The sequence below is a fragment of the Hemiscyllium ocellatum genome, chromosome 3, assembly GCF_020745735.1.
Source record: "Hemiscyllium ocellatum isolate sHemOce1 chromosome 3, sHemOce1.pat.X.cur, whole genome shotgun sequence".
Lineage (NCBI taxonomy): Eukaryota > Metazoa > Chordata > Chondrichthyes > Orectolobiformes > Hemiscylliidae > Hemiscyllium > Hemiscyllium ocellatum.
In genome coordinates, this window is record NC_083403.1 from 73245168 (window position 1) to 73272167 (window position 27000).

At 39.2% G+C, this 27000-nt stretch overlaps 1 protein-coding gene across 1 annotated transcript in view; it reads right to left on the reverse strand.

Moving 5' to 3' along the window:
- trdn (triadin) overlaps window positions 1–27000 on the reverse strand; it is a 426623-nt gene that overhangs the window by 369647 nt on the left and 29976 nt on the right. Inside the window, exon 2 of the mRNA XM_060854831.1 lies at window positions 8334–8540. Within this exon, the coding sequence (XP_060710814.1) occupies window positions 8334–8540 (207 nt within the window). The remainder of the gene's footprint in view (window positions 1–8333; window positions 8541–27000) is intronic.

Sequence of the window (27000 nt, forward strand, 5' to 3'; positions counted from 1 at the left end):
AAAGACGTTCATCATTTCAATAAAAGGTGACAGTACACATTACGAAATTACTATATTGTAGAGTGTTTGGGACTTGAACAAGTTGTAGGCTGTAACGAATTGCAGAAAGATTTCTTCACAACCTTTAAACACTTGTTGGTCCAGTAAGATTTTCCAAATACTTACCACTTTGTTTTTCGTTTTGAAAATCAGGCAATTCCGTCCTAGTGCGGAGATTTCGTACATGGTACATTATGCAAAGAAGCAAGGTTTTCAGCTGTCTTATTTTGAAACCAGACAATCCTTTTGAATAGTTACCAGCAAAAGGTAGTAAGTGCTAACTTTTGGACTTCACAAATCCGACTTGGAGCTTCGGCTGCAAATGCGCAAGTCAAAAAATTATGCGGCTAGAATTGGTGGTATTGATTATTGGCGATTGAAGCACTGTCAGGAGTATGCATCCAGAAAATGTTCATCCACAAAAGCATGCAAGTTATTTTCCCCCTCTACATGCTGGCTTTGTGTCTTACTACATGTATTTAACAAACAAAGCCGACAACAAAGTATTATGCTAATAATGTAACCCTTATCCTTATTCCTAATCCCTAATATATTTGTACATTTTTGACTTTTAAACTGGTAGAAAAGTGTCAACCCACGATTTTACAGGAAGAGGGAAAGATAATATTATCTGATAATATTAAGTACACAAATATCTAAAACAAGGCTTCAGTAAACTTACTTCCTCACCACTCTATTGTTTAACAATAAAATAATCCATAGAAATGCTGGAAAACTTTATACGACTGAACTGACGTTTAACTATAACTTTACAACCAATAGAGGAGCGTGCTTCCAGTGGAGTGTCATGTTTCAAGTGATCCAGGTAAGATAGTGTGCAGTGATACAGTGATGTCATGCATATATCTCTTAAAGGTATACTAATGTACTGAGCCATTATTGGTGCAGTGAATAGAACTACTGCCTCTGGACCAGAAGGTTAATGGTTCAATTCCCAGCTCAGGGCATCAGAGAGTGCAGTACTGTCCTGTAGAGAAGCTGTTAAACTGAAATCATTGCCTACTCTCTTGGAGACGGGAGATGAGGAGTGGGGAGCAGTCCGTATCAATGACTTGGATGAAGAGCCTGAATATATGGTTGTAATGAAGACAAATGTTTCTCCAGAGTGAAGCGATGACTGTTTAGAGCTAAGATGAAGAGGAATCTCTTCAGCCACAGGATGGTTAACCTGTGGAACACATTGCCACAGAAGTGTGTGGAGGCCAAGTCACTGAGGATATTTCGGACATAGATTGGTTCTTGATTAGTCAGGGGATCAAAGGTTATGGAGAGAAGTTAGGAGATTGGGATTATGAAATGTATCAGCCATGATTGAACGGCCGAATGGACTGGATGAGCCAAATGGCCTAATTCTGTGTCTCAGATCTTGTGTCCATGTTTGAAAAGGGATGCAGCTAAGTTATATGAGTGGACTAAAATGTCGCAGCTGGAGTATTATATGGGAAGATGTGAATCTGTGCCCTCTCATAGAAAAAATAATAAAGCAAGGGAGAGAGTGTGCAGAACACTGTGCAGAGGGATCTGGGTGTGGGAAAAGAGTGCAGATAGTACTATGGGCTTAAGTGCCTCTTCTGTACTGCATCATCCTATGTCAGCACATGCAGCAAGTGAAATATTGTCATTCATTACAGGGGAATATACAAGGAAGAATAAAAATAGCTAGTGCTGGAGAAACTCAGCAGGCCTGGCAGCATATCTGTCTGGAGAGAACTGGTTAATTGGTTTCCAGTCCAATACATCATCTTCTAAAAATCCTGATAAGTCCTATTGCACTCAAAACGTTAATTTGATTTCTGGCTCCACGGATGCTGCCAGAACCACTGCATTTCTCCAGTTTCTGGTTTTGTTTCAGAGCGCCAGCATTCGCTGTTCTTAGTTTTTATAAAAGCAGGGTTGCTTTGCCTATGTGATATGGGTGTTGGTGAAGCCACAGCTGGAGGATTGTGTGAAGTTTTACTCTCTTTGTTTATGAGAGGGTATAATAGCACAAGACATTGTTCAGGGAAAGGACACTTGGCTGATTTCTGGGGTGGAATGTTCCTTCATGTGGAAAGGCCATAAGGTAAAGGAGCAGGATTAGGCCATTTGGCCCATCTGCTCTGCCATTTACCTATGGCTGGCAGGTTTCTCAATCCTGTTCTCCTGCATTCTCTCCATAACCTTTGACACCGCCCCCCCCTCCCCTTACCAATCAAGAAAGAGGTTAGACAGATTGGGCCTGCGTTCCTCAGAGTTTAGAAGAATGGGAGGCAATTTTATTGAATGATGTGCGATCCTGGGAGGACCTAACAGGCTGGATGTTGAGGCGATGTTTATGATGGTGGGAGAGACTAGAACCAGGGTCAGTCATTTAAATAGAAGGGGTTTCTGAGGATTGTTAGCCTGTGGAATTCTCATTCCCAGCAAGTAGTGGAAGGCAGGATCTCAGAATATTTTCGAGACAGAGGTCAATAGGTTTGTGATAGCCACTTATCTATCAGGGATGGGCAGGAATGAGCTGAGGCCATAATCCTATCCTCAATGGTGAGGGGCCAAATGGTCTTCCCCTGCTCTTTCTTGAGTTAGAAGAATTAGTAACACTCAACAAACGAGGATGGTGAGAAGTTTAGTTCATTGTCATTGGCGGTCGATTAAAGTGGCACAGAGTGGCACGGTGGCTCAGTGGTTAGCACTGCAGCCTCACAGAGACAGGGACCTGGGTTTGATTCCCATCTTGGGCAACTGTCTGTGTGAAGTTTGCACATTCTCCCCTTGTTTGCATGGGTTTCCTCCGGGCACTCTGGCTTCCTCCCACAATCCAAAAGATGTGCAGGTCAGGTGAATTGGCCATGGGAAATTCCCATAGTGTTAAGTGCATAAGGGTAAATATAGGGCAAGGGAATGGGTCTGGGTGGGTTACTCTTCGAAGAGTCGGTGTGGACTTGTTGGGCCAGAGGGCCTGTTTCCATACTATAGGGAATCTAGTCTAAAATAAAATATTGTGCCATAGTAACAGAGATATATATTTGTAGAGACTTTGCAGCAGAATCATGAACTAGGAAATAAGCAAATAATTTGCTTTTAGAAGTCACAGAAGTTTTAATATTATTCTTGATATACAGTAATTTTTAAGGGCTGTGTTGCTACCAACAACCACATAATCAACTGGGAATACGGAAGAAATTAACAAACTAATTAATTAATGAATAAATAAATACTATATTTAGTACTCCCCCAAAGCCTGGATTGAAAGGCTTTTGTTTTAAACTGAGAACATAATACATTTTTTCATTTTCTAAATTTATTGAGTAAATGAAAAATTTGAATCCAAAGTGGTTCTTTTTGGAGTGGGATAAATTGTTTTTATTTTGCAAAAAATCTCTCTTGGTGTCCCTTTTTTGGAACAAAGACCATTCCACTTAAAAATACACACACGCTAACAAATTCTAAAAAAATAGAGAGGCCATCACATTTTAATAACAAAATATGTTTTGGAGCTACTCTTCATGTAGTGTCCTGAAGCCTGAGATCAAAAGATAATCATTCTAAAAACTAAAAAAAAGGTAAATTGTAATTCTAAGTACAAGAGGTTCTTGAGGTAGAAAATAGAATTTAATTTGGTTAACCAGGTTTTCCTGAATAAACTAACTATCTAGAAAAAATAGATTAATAAACTGACTATCATGTATGTCTAGTCTTGATGCTGAGTCAAACTTGCGACTGCAGAATGACAGTCAAAGTTGTCAACCATATTTAAATAGTAGATATTATGCAACACACTGAACAATATTTATAAAATTTAACTGGTTTAACATTAACTTTGAGTATGTCAGAATGTCAGAGAATCATTTACCATAAAGCCAAATCATTCTTATCTGTTAGCTATTTCAACCAGTTGTTGGAAATATTTTGTTTGTCATTGAGTTTCGACTGAAACTATAATGCTCACAGTTGTTACATAATAACAAAAAATTAAATATGTGGATGAAGGTGTTAAGACTTCATTTATTTTCCAAGGTTAACAACAACAGGCAAACAAATTTTCTAGTTCAGACACAGTTGGAAGGAGTTGCCTTGTATTCCACAAAGCATTCTGTGTCAATAACAGCAAAAAACTACGTCGCTGCAGCAATTTGCAAGTTACAGAAATATAGATAAAGACAACCTTATTGAGATATCTTAATGAGTTATACTGTAGCATTAGTTATTTCCTAATTAAATCCAAGGACTTTGACATCCCTTACCTGGATATTTATTTCAAAGCTTGTTCACTCCGCATGAAGCAGAATTTCCTTATACTAGTCTGAATTCCTTTTAATTGACTTGAAAGGCATTATTCTGGGTTAACTTTTTCTAATCTCTTAGCAATTGTATATCCTTCTATAAAATCAGCTCCCAGTTACTTCCTTTCAAATCTGAACAGTCAAAATTTCTCAAGTTATTCTTCAAATCTCAAATCCTTTTCTTATGTATCAGTTCTATAGTGTTATAATTTAGTTTATTTAGATTAGATTAGACTTACAGTGTGGAAACAAGCCCTTCGGCCCAACAAGTCCACACCGACCCACCGAAGCGCAACCCACCCATACCCCTACATTTACCCCTTACCTAACACTACGGGCAATTTAGCATGGCCAATTCACCTGACCCGCACATCTTTGTGACTGTGGGAGGAAACCGGAGCACCCGGAGGAAACCCACGCAGACACCGGGAGAACGTGCAAACTCCACACAGTCAGTCGCCTGAGGCGGGAATTGAACCCGGGTCTACAGGCGTTGTGAGGCAGCAGTGCTAACCACTGTGCCACCGTGCCGCCCACAAGATGTAGAATTCAAAATGGAGCCTTACCCAAACAATAGCAAGTCTAATCACTATTTTCTCTGATTTGACAACATATTTCAACATATTCTTGACTTTTGATAAAGTTCCGCATGAAAGGCAATGAATTAAATTTAAGGTTGTAGTTACTCAGATTAAATCCTGAAAAGGTCAAGAAACAAATAGTACTTTAACAATAATGGGCAGAGTAGGAGAAACAATAAAAACAATTTTTATTAATACGGAAACTTCCCAAGACACCACAAAGTATGACACTAAGTCGCATTAACCGAAATTAGGTCAGATGACCAAACACTTTTACTCAAAGTGATGGCTTTATAAGTAGCTCAAAGGAGGAAAGACAAGGTAGAGAGGCACAATGGGAATGAAGGCAATTCCAGAACATAGGAGCTAGGCAAATGAAGACAAGGACACCAGTCGTGGAGCAATTATGGTTGGAAATGCACAATGGGCCAGAAATATGCAAATACAGACATCTTGGAGAGTTGTTGAATTGGAGGAGATAACAGAATTAGGAGAGACTAAGTCATGGAGAGACATGAAAAGAAGAATGAGATTTGTCAAAACAATAATTTGGTTGACTGGAACCCAAAATACAGAAGTGAAAGATGAATGGGTTTTGATGCAAGTTAAGATGTAGGCAGAAGAATGTACTGAATGTGACACTCAGAGCTTGGTGCAGGCAGCAGAAAGAATGCAAAATTTGCAGATCATGTAAATATAAACAGGTTAGTGAATGTGGTTGCCCCTCTGGATTGGTCAGATCTATTTAACATTGGCTGTACTAAGTTTTCTATATTTCTTTTAGGTAAATCCTCAGGTTTTTTCAGCACTGCTTCAAGAAAACATGTCATCTATGTTTTCTTCATATATGCCACATTTTACACTCATGCGTTAAATTTTGTCCACTTGTATGGCTAATCTAACTCATTTTGTATAGTGTGTTTCAACTTTGCAGAAAGTTAATTTATTATATAAACACAGTTTATTCTTACAAACCTGAGCCTTTCAGTGTCTTTCCAGTGTGTCCTCAATATACATAAATTAGACCACTTACCATCTTGTAGGTTTTGCTCTGATTGAGTCATGGAGTCATACAGCATAGAAACAGACCCTTCAGTCCAACTCGTTAATGCTTGCCAGTTGTCCCAAACTAAACTAGTTCCTCTTGCACTCACTTGGTCCATATCCCTCTAAACCTTTCTTATTCATGTACTTATCCAAATGTCTTTTAAATTTTGTAACTGTACCTGCATCTACCACTTCCTCTGGAGTTCCTTCCACACACGAACCATCCTCTGTGTGAAAAGGTTACCCCTCAGGTCCTTTTCTGTGTACAGAGATATGTATAGTAATGTGAAAGAAGGATCTGATGGTATTAAAGAAGAAGGAACTAGAATGGTGGTAGTGAGAATAGGACCAACACTTGTAAGGCTCTTATGATCCTGCTGTTCTTCCTCCTGAACTAAAGCATTGAGAATGAGTTAACAACATGTGAATGTTCACCAAGCAAGTCCTGGAATGAGCTCAAAATCTTCAAAAACATTCTCTTTAAAAGAATTACATGACTAAAAACTAGTCAAAACCACCAGTGATTGAATTGTGATTAAGAAGTGACTTATTTTAATGCAGGTGAAAATTCACTTAAATAATGTCTGTAAGGGCATACAGTTCCTATTGCTTTGACAAAGGGTCAGTTAGACTTGAAACATCAGCTTTTTTCTCTCCTTACAGATGCTGCCAGACCTGCTGAGATTTTCCAGCATTTTATCTTTTGGTTTCAGATTCCAGCATCCGCAGTAATTTGCTTTTATCTAGTCCTTATTGTGATTTGCTGTGTCAGATTTAGAAAGTGCATACAGTGTCAATCACTTCACAAAAGTCTCCTGATTCAGGAGAAAGATCCTGACTAAGTTTTACCTAATTTATTTTTACAGGTGGCCATCAGAGATGCATGACAAATGCCAAACCCATAAGGTGCTGAGCATAATTCCACAGATACAGGAAAACACAATGCAAAATTCAACATGTTAGTGTCTATTTTGTACCCAGAAAATGGGCAAAAATACAGTTCAATATCTACCTTAGTTCTTTAATAAAAAATGTTAACTATTGTAGATTATTTCTCGTGAAAATAGTTTGTCATCAAGTAATTTCTCTCCCCTTCCACAAAATAGCTTTGAAATATAATGCATAGCAACACGATGCTATCATGCTAATAATAAATTAAATGAGCTGCAAGTACGCTGGGTTTATTGCCCTGCACTGAAATTAATAGCGAATGGGATAGCTGACAGTGTGTCCTAAGGATAAGACTCAGATTGCGCTGGCAGTGCGAGTGCTAGAGGTCACACATTCCTGCTGAACTGCACAATATCTTGCTTAATCTCAACCTCACTTTCCTTCTTTTAGAAACTCCTTAACACCTATCTCCTTGATTGGACTGTTGATCATCTGCCCTAAAATCCTCTCCATGTGGTCCAGCACAATATACTGTGTCATAATCCTCCTGTGAAGTGTTGTGTTACATGGAAGACTTTATATAAATACAAGTTGTTGTTGATGTCACTGAAAATTGAAGTTTCAGAAGGTGTCCTCTCAAACCAGGAGAGAGTTATAATATAGAAGCAAAAATCATTTATTTTATCATGACATTTCATAACAAAAAGATTTGTGCTGTTAATACCTGCATTTTAAAAATGTGAAGAGTATTTTTCAAAGTCTTAAGTTAAAAATATATCAATTTGAATCATAAACCACCAAGCACAAAATAAGCATTTTTCTAATTTGATTATTTGATTTATTACAAATAAATATTCACACCTGATGCTTTTTATGTGTTGAGTAAAAGAATATTTCTGCCATTGCATTCACAAACTAGGTAAACAATATCTGATTTATAAATTTTGTTACTTCCAATTTGGTGTGTTCTTTTCAAGAAATAAACTATTTCAAGTACTTTCAATGAAGGAAAGGGCTGATATTACATTTTTAAGTTTTTGTAGAAAGTGCACACCATAAATTATAATGTTGAATTTTAATCATTACTTTAGATTTGAAAAATTGTATCTGGAGCTGATCTGATTCTTAGTCTGGGTTGTTAGCAAGTGAGAGTTATCATCATGACAATGGAATTGAAATATTCACTTCAATAAGCATCTTGTAATCTTTTCTACAGTATTGCAAATATTCATCTCAATTCAAGAATGGAAATACTGTACCGTCTGAATAAGTTCAATGTAGTTGGTGCTACAGAGACAACTCTAAGCAACCAGCCAATTCAAAGTCATCATCTCCATAATAAATCAAAATTTATCCACCATCTTGAACAATGTTTAAAGGATTTTAAAAACATTTAATCTATACATATAATAATATGCAATAACTTTTGAACTTCAATATTTGTCTAGCTTATCAGTAAAAATTATATTTTTTCTTGGATATTATTACATACCAATAAAGCTCTTGTAGTCCATCAAGTCAAACATCACAATGGCCACGGCTGACCAGGTTACAATTAAAGCCACAACTAGGAGCCATGCTGCTGGAGAGCTGAAAGTTGTAGCAAGCTCATCAGAGACAGATTTCTTTGATACCTTTGCCAGAGGTTTTGGGACAGTTCCATTCTTGTTATCAAATGTGGTGGTGGTTGCTGGGTAACCTGTAAAATTAATGTATGAAGAAGATTAGAATTTAATATTTTCAAAAAGGAAAGTTGCAAGAAATGGACAAAATTGACAGCAATTTCTGTCTTATTGGACAAAAGATATATTTTTCAAAACACTGGATTCTTTCTGTGGCAGCATGGCCACAAAGAACATGAGGAACCATGTCTGCCTAAGCCACAACAGAAACTACCCAGAGTGCCTCAGTCTTGACCAAACAGGCTAACTAAGACACAAGGCAGCAAACAGAAGATGACACAAGCCATTTCCTGAGACAGCCTGACAGTAGACTTCTTAGCCCTCAGTAAGCACAACTGCTCCCAAAGGGAGAGAATAGGACCCTTCAAAGTTCAGCAAGGCGGCCTTTGTGTTTTGCTGCAGGAGATGGGGCAGATACTAAATGAGTATTTTGCATCAGTATTTACTGTGGAAAAGGACGTGGAAAATATAGAATGTAGGGAAATAGATGATAACATCTTGAAAAATGTCCATATTACAGAGGAGGAAGTACTGGATGTCTTGAAAAGCATGACAGGGATAAATCCCCAGGACCTTATCAGGTGTACCCTAGAACTCTGAGGGAAGCTAGAGAAGTGATTTCTGGGCCTCTTACTGAGGTATTTGTATCATTGATGGTCACAGATGAGGTGCTGGAAGAGTGAAGGTTGGGTGATGTGGTGCCACTGTTTAAGAAAGGTGGTAAGAACAAGCCAGGGAACTATAGACCAGTGAGCCTGGCATCGGTGGTGGGTAAGTTGTTGGAGGGAATCCTGAGGGACAGAATGTACATGTATTTGGAAAGGCAAGGACGGTTTGGGGATAGTGAACATGGCTTTATGCATGGGAATTCATGGCTCACAAACTTGATTGAGTTTTTTGAAGAAGTAACAAAGAGGAATGATGAGAGCAGAGCGGAAGATGTGATCAATATGGACTTCAGTAAGACGTTCGACAAGGTTCCCCATGGGACACTGGTGAGCAAGGTTAGATCTCATGCAGTACAGGGAGAACTCACCATTTGGATACTGAACTGACTTAAAAGTAGAAGACAGAGAGTGGTGGTGGAGGGTTGTTTTTCAGACTGGAGGCCTGTGACCACTGGAGTGAAACAAGGATTGGTGATGGGTCCACTACTTTTTGTCATCTATATAAATGATTTGGATGTGAGCATAAGAGATATAGCTAGTAAATTTTCTGATGACACCAAAATTGGAGGTGTAGTGGACAGCAAAGAAGGTTACCTCAGATCACGATGGGATCTTGATCAGATGAGCCGATGGGCTGAGAAGTGGCAGATGGAGTTTAATTTAGATAAATGCAAGGTGCTGCATTTTGGAAAAGCAAATCTCAGCAGGACATTTACACTTAATGGTAAGGTCCTAGGGAGTGTTGCTGAACAAAGAGACCTTGGAGTGCAGGTTCATAGCCCCTTGAAAGTGAGTCATAGGTAGATACGGTAGTGAAGAAGGCATTTGGTATGCTTTTTTCTGTTGGTCAGAGTATTGAGTACAGGAGTTGGGAGGTCATGTTGTGGCTGTACAGGACATTGGTTAGGCCACTGTTGGAATATTGCATGCAATTCTGGTCTCCTTCCTACCAGAAAGATGTTGTAAAACTTGAAAGGGTTCAGAAAAGATTTACAAGGATGTTGCCAGGGTTGAAGGATTTGAGCTACTGAGAGAAGTTCAATAGGCTAGGACTGTTTTCCCTGGATTGTTGGAGGCTGAGGGGTAACCTTATAGAGGTTTATAAGATCATGAGGGGCATGGATAGGATAAATAAACAAAGTCATTTCCCTTGGGTGGGGAAGTTCAGAACTAGCGGGCATAGGTTTAGGGTGAGAGGGGAAAGATGTAAAAGACACCTAAGAGGTAACATTTTCATTCAGAGGGTTGTACATGAATGGAATAAGCTGCCAGAAGAAGTGGTGGAGGCTAGTACAATTGCAACATTAAAAAGGCATCTGTGTAGGTATATTAGTAGGGAGGGTTTGGAGGGATATGGGCCAGGTGCTGGCAGGTGGGACTAGATTGGGTTGGGATATCTGGTCGACATGGACAATTTGGGCCAAAGGGTCTGTTTCAGTGCTGTATATCTCTGAGTGTATGATTCTAAGCCATAAAGGCAGCCTCACTCCTCATACACACTGGAACTGCACAAACGATGCTCAGACTGAAAGGCACCAAGATACCTAGCTTGCACTAACCACAATGGAAACCCATTGATACCTGGATGAGAAGCATTAGTACCTACTCTCACAGAGGATGGAATCTCTTAATTCAATCATGGACTGATTGCTGCTACTGGACGGTTGATTGTCCTCCCATTGATTGTGTTTTACTCTTGATTGTACTGTAATTCATACCACATTACTGTATCCTGATAAAAACTGCCTGTGCCCACTGCTCAGGGAATAGACCCTTTGACCTACCTGTACAAACTCTGAGTTCTGTGTCAGCCTAGTCAATTTCTCTTCCAGCTATATCACTTGTAATAAACAGCTTGTCAATTTCACCCTTTACGCACTTGTGTGATCTCTGTTCAATTGGGCTCAATTCTCCAACACTTTCTTTCCAATGTTTAAAACAACAGGCTGGCACAGTGGTTAGCACCATTGCCACACAGTGCCTGGAGTCTGGGTTCAATTCCAGCCTCAGGCGACTGCCTGTGTGGAGTTTGCATATTCTCCCTGTGTCCGCATGGATTTCTTCCAGGTGTGTTGGTTTCCTCCCACAATCTAAAGATGTGCAGGTTAGGTACATTGGTCATGGTATATTGCCCATAGTGTTCAGGGATGTGTAGATTAGGTGCATTAGTCAGGGGAAATGTAAAGTAATAGGGTGGAGGAATGGGTCTGGGTGGGTTACTCTTCGAAGTGTTGGTGTGGACTTGTTGGGCCAAATGGCCTGTTTCCACATTGTAGGGTTTCTATGAAAAAACAAATATTTTCAATGCATGGAATGATTTCTGATGTCATCAACCCAGACTCCCAATGGGGTACAATGTTCAAACAAGGCATAAACAGAAGAAGCTGCCAATGTTCTCTATTTTTATCCCCAATTAAATAGTTTTGAGTTTAGGTCCATTCCAGAGCACCAAGCAAAAATATTTAGGCTGATAATTTAGTGCAATATCAAATTAACATTGCACTATTACAAGTGTCATCTTTTGGAGTGGTCATTAAACCAATTCTCCACCTACTCTGTCAGATGGAGAAGATTCTTTGAACAATCCCTTGGAATTATTTCAGACACGTGTTTCCGTAGATTCTGGATTAATATTTATACCTCAATCAGTATAACAAAACAAACAATTATTCAACTGGTATTTGTGGAGCTTGCTATGTAATAATTGGCTACCACATTTTATTTATTTGTTTATTCACAGAATGAGGCTTCACAGGCCAGGCAGCATTTGTGCCCCTCTCTGATTGCCCAGAGGGTGGTTAAAAGTAAACCACATTGCCGTGGGTCTGGAGTCACATGTAAGCCAGACCAGGTAAAGATGGCAGTTTCTTTCCTTAATGGGCATGAGTGAAACAGATGGGGTTTTCCCCAACAATCCACAATGGATTTATGGTCATCATTAGGCTCTTAATTCCAGACTTTTTTTAATAAATCCAAAATCCACTATCTACTGTGTCAGGATTCAATCCCTGGTCCCCAAAACATTATCTGGGTCGCTGGATTAATAGGAGAAAGTGAGGACTGTAGATGCTGGAGACCAGAGTTGAAAAATGTGGTGCTGGAAAAACACAGCGGGCCAGGCAGCATCCGAGGATAAGCCCTTCTTATGTCCGAAACATCGATTCTCCTGCTCCTTGGATGCTGCCTGGCCTGCTGTGTTTTTCCAGCACCACATTTTTCATCTCTGGATTAATAGCCCAGCAATGATATTACTATGGCCTCACCTCCCCATTTGCTGTAAAACAATAGCAACTCGACTGAAAAGGTACATACTTGATGCAAGTGAACTTGGGAGATCCTGAGGTTGTGAAAGGCAATGTGTAAATGCAGTATTTCACTTGGGAACATAGGAGCAGAACTGGGTGAGTCAATCCCTCAGCCATTCCACCATTCAATGCAATTATGCCTGATTTAAAACTCAAATTCCACATTGTCTTAATACCCTTGGCTAACAGACATATATCAATCTCAGACTTCAAATGAACAATTGATCTAATATCAATTGGCATTTCAAAAAATAGTTCCAAACTTCTAACACCCTTTTGTGTGTAGAGGTAATTCCTAATTTTAATCTTGGGGTTGAAAAATTGGGATTCATTTTTTTCATCAACCATATGTTTGGTACTATCATGGTATTGTCATATTACCACTGTCCTAATGACATATTCAACCTCATAGGATGGCAGCTGAGTCGGGTATCTTTATTTCTCCTGGATAAACAATTTCTTCCCCCAAGAGATTTCAGCACACACATTTGATGTTGAAAATTCTTCAAATATTATAGTTACAATGGTAATACATGCTAGGAGTAACTTTAGCAATGAAATATTGATGTATCTTAGTAATGTAATCAAATTCAGCAACTACTATTCACAATATCAATAAATGAACACTTAAGGTCTTTAATGCTATTTTTTAATGAGCACTGGAAAATTGATGGTCTGAACTGTTGAGATGTACTACCACCTTTGACCTTGAACCAGCCCTGTCCTAGTTACACCAATGCTGGACACTCCTTCCTGACCCACCACTTGCAAATGGATCTGATTTTCAGCACAAATTCTGAGGTAAATAATTCTTTAAATTAATGGTTTAGATTTGGCAGCAGTAATGACAAAACTATTGTCAACTTTCATTGCCATTACTCAACTGGCAGAACCTGCAATAGTCTGCACGTGCACAGAAAAACTTAGACATCCAGAGTTCTCATCAATGATTTGACACCCCTACAGAGAGTTCCAGTCCCTTGGACTGAAATCCTTAAATGACTTATGAAGTGACAAAAACCTTTTCTTTTATACTGATAGTCTCATTATAGAAGCTCCTGAAGAAACTACACTTTGTGAATGACTTATAACAGGATTTTTAATTATCTACAAACTTCATATAGGTAGCTAATCAGCCCCCACCCCACCACGCCCTGACCCAAGAAAGCTAATTTTAAATTTTAGAATCCTAATTTCATGCATTAAAACTTCTTTTAAAGTCCGCAAATTATATTTTAGCTTTCATTTATTTCACTCTCTGAAAGTATAAATTAAAAGGGAGGATAGAAGTTTTAACCTCTGTTTTGCTGCCTGTGAGAGTAATTCAAGGTGATTAACTGCTTTGTGTACTTGGTGACATCACTTTTGCTGAGCTTTTAGAGTTTGCTTTAACTTGATGCCACATTCAAACAGCTTTCAGGAAAGGGGAAGTCCACGTCCCAGAAATTGTTTATTCTCCAAGGACATCTTCCTTTCAGGTCAGAAGGAAGCACAGTTCCTTTGCTGTTGATCAGAAAATCTTATTCTTTGTGTTTTTTATTACATTAAGGTTTAGATAGAATGAAGCTTAGTTTGGGACAGGGAAAACCTATTATATATTTTATCTGACTAATATGGGAGGATGCAAATGGTTTTACAGTGCAATCAGCATTTGTACATAATTCTCTTCAGTTTTTGTGCATTTCCTTCAAAATTACTGTGAATGAGTGAAAAACCTGACATGTAACTTATTTCTTTATTTTTAACTTTGTACCTAAGATTTTGTACCCAGATACCTTTGTACTTAAGATGGCATCAAGAATGGCGACATTGTACATTTTTCTCCATACTCTTGTATGAGTACACATGACAATAAAACCTAATTCTAATTTTAGGCCACCTCTTCTCCTATACACATTGTGTAAAGTCTAAATCATATTCCAACAAATCTGTATATCTCTAAGATCCTTAACCTTATGTCATTTACAAAATTGCGTTTCTTAAATTTACCCTTAGGCAACACCTAAAGTCATACTTTAGTTTTCAGGTTAAAAATAGTTGATGCTCAAATAGCTTTATTTTGTGTTAAGGCTTTGGTGCTCAAGCTGCAACCACTCTAACAGTGATGATTTCATGCATTGGAGACTGTCCAACAGTAACCAAGTGTATAGACAGAAGAGGTTGATAATAATAGTGTTTCAATGGAGCCTCACCTGCAGACTGAAAATGAAATGCATGTAAGGTAAAATTTTCTGCCCTACTTAAGATTACTATGGTAACTAGTCACGAACAACATCTCAACAGATTACCCACCCAAGCATCTTTATTTATTTTTATTATTTATATTGTGCACGATCAGAGAAGGAGAACACATGAACCTAGGAAACTGTTATCACAGACAGTCTTATTTCTTTTTCTCTCATGTCTAGCTGCACTATTCTGTCTCTGTTACTTAAAAATATCAAATATCCAGTTTGATGCCAGCTCAAGGTTCACTGTCAGCCAGGTACTCACAGTCTTAAAAAAATGGCTGGTGATCTTGACGTATCATTGTGGTCATCATCTCTAACAAACATGTCTTTCAGGAAAAAGAGCACACATAACAGGAGGCCATGCTTTTAGACAGTAGAGGAGTCATTCTTTCTCCTTAGAAGGAAATTATAAACATTCTGAGTCAGTAAATAATTGGAAAACCAGAAATATGGCCTCAGCAAGCTCATGGGTGATAGCTTGTATTTTCATTGCTTATGTTCTTTTTTATTGATTCACTCATTCTAACTCTTATCCCCATTCATGCACAGCGGTTTTAAGAGATACATCCGTGCAAGCATTAAAATTATGTTCTTTCCCTGCTGTTGCAAGTGCCCAAGAGGAGGATAGAGCCAAGCGACTTTGCCCAAGTACCTCACCACATTCTGAATTATCATTCCAATATTGGCAACTACTATCTGTGAAAGCTTATTCGTAAGATACAGAAGAGTACAATTGCTAAACCGGCGAGCATAAGAAAGGAGTGGAAGTGTGGAAGAAACAAATTGCAGATCTGAGGTTCAACTGAAATGTTCTTTACTTGATATTCACTGGAATTTAGGATCTGCCTTAAAAAAATTTCCACAACTTCAGGGTATTTATTACAATAATTAAGGAATATGCCACAGAAATGTGCACACTAAGTAGGGTGGGGGATGGGGTGTGCATCCATGGAGGACACACTAATTGTGAAGTGTCACATTACTGCAGATAAACATACGTTCATTCCAAATTACTTTTAAAGGATTGTCTTTTGGCTGAGGTTATGAGCTCAAGCAGCCTCTCATAAAGGTTGTGATTAGAGCAATAGGAACCAATACCGCCAACATTTAGTGGTAAATCTATAAGTACAGAGCTTGGTGAGAGTTGGTTCAATCTGTTAATACAGTAGTCGAAAAGTGTGGCACTGGAAATGAAGGGCTTATGCCTGAGACAGTGACTCTGCTGCTCTTCAGATGCTGCCTGACCTGCTGTGCTTTACCAGTACCACATTTTTCGACTCTGATTTCCAACATCTGCAGTCCTCATTTTCTCCTGTTAAATACAGTAATCAAACAGGAGTTTAGATCAAGTGGGAATTGGTTGTAAGTTGTGTTTTAGTACTAATTAACAATAAATAAGGATATAGAAATAATTATAATAATAATTGAAATTTAAGAAATAAAACTAAAAATCAACTTTGCAGAGTTTATCAAATTTAAAAGAACAATATTTAATAAAAATCTTATCTTCATAAACAATACTAACATCAAAGGATAATAAACACACATAGATATACAGATAAATACACAAAATGAAATGTTCACTGAGATCCATTAGTTGCAATATCCTGTCCTAAACGGGAATTCTAAAAGGTTTCCTTTATCCTGAGTGATCACATTTGCAAGGGATGCTTTAAAATTGATTGAACTCGGCCTCACAATTTCTGAATTTTTGGAGCTATTGGACTCATTGTAGAGTTTACAAAAGGCTACGAATTTTCTGGAGTACCCATCCTCCAAGATGGTCATTCTGCAACTGCCAAATGTTCAGGAAGATAGTAACTGGGTAAGAAAGAAGTGACAGAGCAAAAAGAGGCAGGCATCACAGGAATCATTTAGATTTGTGGCACTTTATGACCTTTAAATTTCTTCTCTTGTTCTCTCAACTCAGATTTTTTATTTTATGTGCACAGTTTCTAATTTGAAAGTACTGTGAAATAACTCAATGATTTCTTCACATGCAGATAGATTTTTTTAACTTTTGAATTTAAAGATTTGCATTGATGGTTTGAAAAATCTGAGCAGAATTTTATTTGATGTCATTGAAGGGAATGCTACAAAACAAAGCTTCAAAATGCAAGTCCTTTGATTCTTTTTTTCTGGTAATGCAGTCAAAATTTATCTTTGAAATTTTTGTTTTGAAATCCCTTGTGCATTGTTCTGTGGTTTCAAAAGAATTTAGTAAAGAATTTTAAAGTGGAATCATGTGTGGAAACACTAACTAAAAGATATGAAATCTGAGTCCATAAATGATTGAAACAGTTCCATTAATTGTGTTTGTCATCGCATGCCAGACCAGCAAATTCAAACAACAAATAATTTTTTACTGTAATGTCTGAAGATACATGTAACACTGTAAACAAGACATTAAACAACATGAAGGAGTTCTGATTTAATCTCTGAACTAAGGAAAAATACCATTTTGTTTCTTTGAAATATTCACATATCTGTAGCCATTTCCCTTGTCCATCAAAAAATAAATCATTTTATTGTTTTCCTGTATAAACCACCTCACACCATTTAGCTTTTGAAAGGTATATCAACAAAAAGATAAAAATATCCTGGTTTAGAAATCAGGCAACCAATTCAGTAGAGAGGAATAAAGGAGAAACATTAAACGGACCATGTCGAGTTCCTACTATACAATAAATTTCCAGCAGTACAGTGATCAAGTGGCTCTGTTATATTCAGTCATTAACTCATTAATATCTTGCCCATAGCTACGATGGCTAAACAGCAGCAATTACTCTTGCTAATGATTTTTTTTCTTTTCAACAAGTGGCATAGAGTGTAAATTTTCTGATATTATGGTCTGCACAAAGATATTGAAATTATTTAGAAATATATTTGTTGCAAAATTTCTGCAGAAACATACATACAATGTCATTAATACTGAAAAATTTCATTCCATTTCCTGTCACCGTGGAGTTTATTTTAACTAAGAGCAAGAATCAAGTACAAAATGAGGTAAGTGTCATTTTAACAGAATTTAGATGTCATTGACCTACATTCTGATCAGGATGGCAAAGATCAGGTGGCCTTTAGTCATCAGCCATGTTCAGATAAGTGGCAGAGACAGTATTTCTAGAGGGTCTGACCAAAAAGAATGAGATGGATTTCACAACATGGGAGACTTAAATTAAATTTAAGTAACTTAAATTATGGGACAAATAGAGAACATACTTTTGTTTTTAATTTACCTGCAGGCCCCTTGGTCTTTCTCATCAATATACTGGCATGGAAATTTGCTAGAACTGCTTGGGAGGATTTAAACTAGTAAGGCTGGGGGAGAGGGGTGGGGGTGTGGGGGGAAGTGGGGGAGGTAGGACCCAGAACTGAAGTGAGTGAAACAGTCAGGGCAGACTGGGACAAAGTAGGACTAATAAATTAAACTGCATTTATTTCAATGCAAGGGGCCTAACAGGGAAGGCAGATGAACTCAGGGCATGGTTAGGAACATGGGACTGGGATATCATAGCAATTACGGAAACATGTCTCAGGGATGGGCAGGACTGGCAGCTTAATGTTCCAGGATACAAATGCTACAGGAAGGATAGAAAGGGAGGCAAGACAGGAGGCAGAGTGGCATTTTTGATAAGGGATAGCATTATAGCTGTGCTGAGGAAGGATATTCCCGGAAATATATCCAGGGAAGTTATTTGGGTGGAACTGAGCAATAAGAAAGGGATGATCACCTTATTGGGATTGTATTATAGACCCCCCAATAGTCAGAAGGAAATTGAGAAACAAACTTGTAAGGAGATCTCAGCTATCTGTAAGAATAATAGGGTAGTTATGGTCGGGCTTTTAACTTTCCAAACATTGACTGGGACTGCCATAGTGTTAACGGTTTAGATGGAGACAAATTTCTGAAGTGTGTACAAGACAATTTTCTGATTCAGTATGTGGTTGTACCTATGAGAGAAGGTGCAAAACTTGACCTACTCTTGGAAAATAAGGCAGGGCAAGTGACTGAGGAGTCAGTGGGGGAGCACTTTGGGGCCAGCGACCATAATTCTATTTGTTTTAAAATTGTGATGGAAAAGGATAGACCAGATCTAAAAGTTGAAGTTCTAAATTGGAGAAAGGCTAATTTTGACAGTATTAGGCAAGAACTTTTGAAAACTGATTGGAGGCAAATGTTCGCAGTTAAAGGGATGGCTGGAAAATGGGAAGCCTTCAGGAATGAGATAACAAGAATCCAGAGAAAGTATATTCTTGTCAGGGTGAAAAGGAAGGCTGGTAGGTGTAGGGAATGCTGGATGACTAAAGAAATTGAGGTGAAAATGTGTTGCTGGAAAAGCGCAGCAGGTCAGGCAGCATCCAGCATCTGCAGTCCTCACTTTCTCCGAGAAGAGTTTAACCTACTGCGAATCCTCTTACAAGGATGCCTTCCTTGAAGAAGCTCTCTTCCTTCCTTTACAAGGATTAAAAGCCTTGGATGCTGCCTGACCTGCTGCACTTTTCCAGCAACACATTTTCAGCTCTGATCTCCAGCAACTGCAGTCCTCAATTTCTCCTAAAGAAATTGAGGGTTTGGTTAAGAAAAAGAAGGAAGTATATGTCAGGTATAGACAGGATAGATCGAGTGAATCCTTAGAAGAGTTCAAAGAAAGTAGGAGCATACTTAAGAGGGAAATCAGGAGGGCAAAACAGGGACATGAGATAGCTTTGACATATAGAATTAAGGAGAATCCAATGGGTTTTTACAAATATATTAAGGACAAAAGAGTAACTAGGGAGAGAATAGGGCCCCTCAAAGATCAGCAAGGTGGCCGTTGTGTGGAGCCATAGAAAATGGGGGAGATACAAAATGAATATTTTGCATCAGTATTTACTATGGAAAAAGATATGGAAAATATAGACTGTAGAGAAATAGATGGTGACATCATGCAAAATGTCTAGATTACAGAGGAGGAAGTGCTGGATGTCTTGAAATGGTTAAAGGTGGATAAATCCCCAGGTGTACCCTAGAACTCTGTGGGAAGCTAGAGAAGTAAATGCTGAGCCTCTTGTTGAGATATTTGTATCATCAATAGTCACCGGTGTGGTGCCGGAAGACTGGAGGGTGGCAAATGTGGTACCACTATTTAAGAAGGGCGGTAAAGACAAGCCAGGGAACTATAGACCGTTGAGCCTGATCTCGATGGTGGACACATTGTTGGAGGGAATCCTGAGGGACAGGATATACATGTATTTGAAAGGCAAGGACTGATTCGGGATAGTCAACATGGCTTTGTGCGTGGGAAATCATGTCTCACAAACTTGATTGAGTTTTCTGAAGAAGTAACAAAGAGGATTGATGAGGGCAGAGCAGTAGATGTGATCTTTATGGACTGCAGTAAGGCGTTTGACAAGGTTCCCCATGGGAGACTGATTAGCAAGGTTAGATCTCATGGAATACAGGGAGAACTAGCCACTTGGATGCAGAACTGGCTCAAAGGTAGAAGACAGAGGGTGGTGGTGGAGGGTTGTTTTTCAGACTGGAGGCCTGTGACCAGTGGAGTGCTACAAGGATCGGTGCTGGGCCCTCTACTTTTTGTCATTTACATAAATGATTTGGATGCGAGCATAAGAGGTCCAGTTAGTAAGTTTGCAGATGACACCAAAATTTGAGGTGTAGTGGACAACAAAGAGGGTTACCTCAGATTACAACAGAATGTGGACTGGATGGGCCAATGGCTGTGAAGTGGCAAATGGAATTTAATTCAGATAAATGAGAGGTGCTGCATTTTGGAAAGCAAATCATAGCAGGACTTATATACTTAATGGTAAGGTCCTAGGGAGTGTCACTGAACAAAGAGACCTTGGAATGCAGATTCATAGCTCCTTAAAAGTGGTGTCGCAGGTAGATAGGATAGTGAAGAAGGCATTTGGTATGCTTTCCTTTATTGGTCAGAGTATTGAGTACAGGATTTGGGAGGTCATGTTGCGGCTGTTCAGGAGATTGGTTAGGCCACTGTTGGAATATTGCATACAATTCTGGTCTCCTTCCTATTGGAAAGAGGTTGTGAAACTTGAAAGGGTTCAGAAAAGATTTGCAAGGATGTTGCCAGGGTTGGAGGATTTGAGCTATAGGGAGAGGCTGAACAGGCTGGGGTTGTTTTCCCTAGAGCGTCGGAGGCTGAGGGGTGACCTTATAGAGGTTTACAAAATTATGAGTGGCATGGATAGGATAAATGGACAAAGTCTTTTCCCTGGGGTCAGGGAGTCCAGAACTAGTGGGGATAGGTTTAGGGTGAGAGGGGAAAGATATAAAAGAGACCTAAGGGGCAACTTTTTCACACAGAGGGTGGTACGTGTATGGAATGAGCTGCCAGAGGATGTGGTGGAGTCTGTACAATTGCAACATTTAAGAGGCATTTGTATGGGTATATGAATAGGAAGGGTTTGGAAGGATATGTGCCGGGTGCTGGCAGGTGGGACTAGATTGAGTTGGGATATCTGGTAGGCAGGGACGGGTTGGACCGATGGGTCTGTTTCCGTGCTGTACATCTCCGTGACTCTGTGACTCTAAGTTCAACTTGCTTAAACATGACAGTAAAGAACTGATAGCTTTTCTGTTCAAACTTTAGTTTAAAAATTGGCAGGTTTTTATTGATATTGATGTTATTTAAATAAACTCCTGACACTATTGTGTGATATAGATGGGATTGTCAAGATCCTGGAAGGAGACTAACTCATTGCACTCAATGAGAAACACCCATGTTGGCATGTTTCTATATTTTGAATGAGGAGATGGCACAAGGTGGTTAGTTTAACAGTGGAGTACATGGCTGGTGTAGTCCTAAGTTTGCTCCCTTCCACCACCATCTTAAACATTGATGTCTCCGACTTGGCTGAAGTACCAAAGAAGATTTCCAGCTTTACAAAGTTCTCCTCCACTGGCCTCAACGTAGCTAGAATCAGAGTCACAGAGTCATACAGCACAGAAACAGACCCTTTGGTCCACCTCATCCATGCTGATTAACTTTCCTAAATTAAACTGGTCCCACCTGCCTGCGTTTGGCCCATATCCTTCAAAAACATTCCTATTCATGTACCTGTCCAAATGTATTTTAAATGCTGGAACTGTACCTCCAAGTACCACATCCTCTGGGAATTTATTTCTCCTCTCACCTTAAAAACATGTCGTCTAGTTTTTAACTCCCCCATCCTAGGGAAAGAACTTAGCTGTCACCCTCTGTATGCCCCTCATGATTTTATAAACCTGTATGAATCCACTCCAAAGCCTCCTATGTTCCCGGGAAAAAGTCACAGCCTATCCAGGTTCTCCTCATAACTCAAACCCTCCAGGCCCAGCAACATCCTGGTAAATCTTTTCTGAGCCCTCTCCAACTTAATAATATCCTTTCCGTAGGAGGCCAACCAGAACTGCACATTGTACTCCAAAAGTGGCCTCACCAACATCCTGTGCAACCTCAACATGACGTCCCAACTCCTATACTCAATGATTTGAGCAATGAAAGCAAGAATGCTAAATACCTTCTTAACCAATCTGTCTACCTGTGACGTAACTTTCAAAGAACTATGTATCTGAACCTCTAGTTCTCTGTTGAACAACACTGTGTGGGGCCTTACCATTAACTGCGTCGGTTTTGCCTTTGTTGGCTTTACCAAAATGCAATATCTCGCATTTATCCAAATTAGACTCCATCTGCTACTCCTCAGCCCGTTTGCCCAATTGATCAAGATCTCTTCGTAATCTTCAATAATCTTCTTCTCTGTTAACAATATCACCAATTTTGGTGTCATCCGGAAATGTACTTCCCATTCCTCCTAAATGCTCCTTTAAATCATTTATATAAATGTTTTCCCTGGAACATTGGAGGATGAGGGGTGACCTTTTAGAGGTTTATAAAACCATGAGAAGCATGGATAGGATAAATAGACAAAGTCTTTCCCCTGGGTTGGGGAGTCCAGAACTAGAGGGCATAGGTTTATGGTGAGAGGGGAAAGATATAAAAGAGATCTAAGGGGCAACGTTTTCATGCAGAAGGTGGTACGTGTATGGAATGAGCTGCCAGAGAAAATGGTGGAGACTAGTACAATTGCAACAGTTAAAAGGCATCTGGATGGATATATGAATAGGAAGGGTTTGGAGGGATATGGGCTGGGTGCTGGCAGGTGGGACTAGTTTGGGTTGGGATATCTGGTCGGCATGTACGGGTTAGACCGAAGAGTCCATTTCTATGCTGTACATCTCCATGACTCTCTAATAATGCCCCTAAACCCCTCAATACTCAGTTGTCTATAGCTAGCATATGCCTCCTTTTTTATTCATCCATTGTTGTTTACTCTTACCAGCCTTACCCTTCATTCTAACAGAAATATAATATTTCTGAACTCTCATTATCTCACTTTTGAAAGCTTCCCACTTTCGTCCCTTTACTTGCAAACAGACTACTCTAATCAACTATTGAAAGTCCTTGTCTCATACCATCAAAGTTTGCCTTACTTGAATTAATAACTTTAGCTTTTATATAAGGCCGATCCTCTTCTATAACTATTTCAAAATTTATAGAATTACACCCACTGGTCCCAAAGTACACCCCACTATCATTTCAGTCACTTGCCCTGCTTTCTTTTCCAAAAGAAGGTCAAGTTTTGCTCCTTCTCTTGTAGATGCATCTACCTAATGATAAAGAAAATTTTCTTGAACACATTTCATAAATTTCTCACCAACCAAGCCCTTAATGTATATAGCTAGTGGGAGGCTGTCTTTGCTTATATTGGGAACTCTTGAAACGCAGATGACTGGCATTTTTCTGAGGGCTCGAGCACCTTGAGTGCTCAAGTGCTGTGCTTCAGCTGTCGACTGGACAGGGATTTTATTTTTTCATTGGCATCGCTGACTGACCAGCATTTATTATCCATCCCAATATTCTGCTAGCTTTTGCTTGAGGGGATGCAGAAGGAGCATTCCTGCTCAGAGAAGGCAACATGTTTCACTCCTATTTTGCTGTTGCCATTTCTTTGGGGATAGAACTTATCACTTCCACTGATCTGTAGGACTGGAGAAGATGACTGAGTTTCTTCAAAATCTGCATCCCCACTCTTTAAAGAATAGACTGAAACCGTGAAAGTCATTTTTTCTATACTTTTAACCATTGCGTTGAAATTGCTCAAAACATTATAGGAGTTTAAAAATTACAGCCAAAAAATTATCACAATTTTTGAGCAGAATACATTAACAATGAGGAAAATTAAGTGAAAAGCACACCCCTGACAGTTATTTGCCTTTCAACTATAAGGCTGTTAACAGTTTGGAGAAACCTTTGCGTTGGCAACCTACAAAGTAAGAATTGGTTATTAATTCATTTTAGCTGCCAAACAGTGTGAACCTGAAAATCTCCTGATGAAAACAAATGTTAAGATATCAATGCCCTACCATGTCATCAAGGGATGTAAATTAGCAATCCCAAATTTGAGAAGAAAAATCAGTGATGATGCATGTCAAATCTCGACTGATAATGTAATACGACAACCACTTAAAATTACTATGTACGGGTCTGAAAGTGTTAATATCTAAAACCATGCAATGACCATCCTCCATATTTAAGGTATTACAGAAACAATGTAGGCCAATGCATTTGGTTATACCAATCACATGCTGTAAACCAATGCATTAGTTATCTTTGTACCTTAGTAATTATTTTTAAACATGTAAATGTACTTTCATTTCTATCCCTGGTAGTGAATATGATCTGGTGGAGAAGGAATTCAGCAGATAAAGGTTGTTTCCTGGTGGCAAATCCTGTAATGAGGATGTTTGGCTGAAGACTTAGTTTCTGCACCAGAAAGGACATTACAATTAATACACATACACAAATAGACATGCAAGAGGATGCCCGAAAATGGAGATTCACCATGGCCTTACTCTCTGTTGACCTAGACAATGGACACCCAGACAATGTCAATACATGTTCTCATGCCCCAGGATGTAGAAAATCACTTCCATGTTTAACATAACCATGGAAGACAACCCTGCTAAATGTAGCATGAGAGCTTTTTATATTCATTCACAGAATGAGGGCATCATTGCTTAGGCAGCATTTATTGTGCATCCCTAATTTCCCAGAGGACAGTTAAGAGGCACTCACATTGCGATGGATCTGGAATCACATGTAGGCCAGACCAGGTAAGGATGACGGATTTCCTTCCCTAAAGGACATCAGTGAATCAGATGGGTTTTTCCTGACAATTGGCAATGGATTTATAGCAGTCATTAGATTCTTAATTCCAGATACTTTATTGAATTCAGATTCTACTATCTGCCAGGGCAGGATTCAAACCTGAGATCCCCAGAATGTTATCTGGGTCTCTGGATTAAGAGACTGGATTAAGAGACTAATATTACTATACTATCAACTCCCCATAATGGTTCCGATATGACCAGTTTTACAATGCAATCAGATGACCATAAGACCCAGGAGCAGAAATTAGGCTGGTAAGCCCATCGACTCTGCTCCACCATTCAATCGTGGCTGATAAGTTTCTCAACCCTATTCCCTTGCTTTCTCCCCATGATCCTTGGTCCCCTTGACAATGTAGAATCTATCTATCTCAGTCTTAAATATTCACAAAGACATGGTCTCCACAGCCTTCTGTGGCAATGAATTCCATAGAGTCACCACTGTCTGGCTGAAGAACTTTCTCCTTATCTCTGTTCTAAATTTGTAAACCCATTCTGATGTGCATCCTGCAAGGAAGTAAAAGGTACCTAAAGCAGAGAGATTGAAGAATAAGACCTTGTGGGCCAAAAGATCTTCTCAAGATCTGTTCCAATTTCCTGTAGATGGGGCCTTTGAGTTGCCTTCCCAGTCTCTCTCTCTCTCTCTCTCTGTGTCTGTCTCTGTCTCTGTCACCATCGCCCGCTCCCACCACCAACCACCAACAACACCTTCCACCCCCACAGCCGCCTCCAAAACACCAATGCCTTTTTGTATGTGTGTGTATGTACATATATGTACAAACAGGAGAGAGTTTTACAAGGGTCTTAGATTTTTAACTAGTTGAGTTATATGCTCATGATTCATACTTGTTTACCTGTAGCCAATGGAGAATACCTTTAATCAATCTCTTAGCTACAGTACATACAATGTCCAAGCCACCATTTGGACAGGATTCCTACAGACGAGGGTTCACCTTAGGTCGTCAGTTCTCAATGAAACTATTTGTAATGAATAGTTCAGTTCAATCCAAAAACCAGTTCTATGTTTTCTGTTAACCCGGATTTACAAGGAGAGGTGAATTGGGGATTTCGGATACTTTGATAAAATATTTAACTTTTCTGATGGCTCTGAGAGTAGGAGTGCATGATTTCTAGTGTACAACTCTGTGAGGTGTTATATTTTCAACAATTCAGCTTTGCCAGCTGGGGAATTGTGTTTTCCTAAAGAGGAAGGGAAGGACTGGTCAACCACCACAAAGGTGTGCCAGGAGTCTCATTGAAAACTGACGACCTAAGGTGAACCCTCGTCCGCAGGAATCCTGCCCAAATGGTGGCTTGGACATTGTATGTACTGTAGCTAAGAGATTGAATAAAGGTATTCTCTATTGGCAGAACAATATGTATGTTGTTGTGCGCCAATTCAATATCCAGAGTAAAACCTAGAACATGGAATGAGGGAAGAATCCTTTTCTCCTGCAACAGTCACATGGATAGTTTCACACAGAGACAGAGACAGTCAAGAGAGAGAGAGAGATGGAAGATTGTGTGTAACCTGTATACAGTACAATAATACAATAAACATCTTACTGTTTATATTATCTGTCTCTTGAGATCTTCCAAAGCAAGAACAAAGTGGCAAGTGATTCCCTTTTAACACTGAAGATAAACTGAATTGGTAAAAATATGGTGGCACTGAGAAAATTATTGGAAGTATCTAACAACAGTAAAGACCTAGAAAAAGTTCAAAAATCTACTTTGCGATGGATCCAACTTCAAACTGAAGGGAGAGATGCCAGAAAGTTTAAGAACTCCAGAGCAAATTTGTTGAAGTAATGGAATCATGGAGACTAAGAAAATCCACAACAGAGGTATCCAGATTACGTCGCAAGGCAATGGTCAGAGTGAACATTCTCTATTTTGGATTCAAGCCAGTGAGCCAAGCAGACCTCAAAGATTGGGGAAGGAAATCTTTGGCAGGTTTGGCAAAGCTTGGTAGGTAGTGCAAAGACAGGCTGAATGGGCAACTATCGAATAAAAAAGTCTGCAGCTTTGACTTTGAC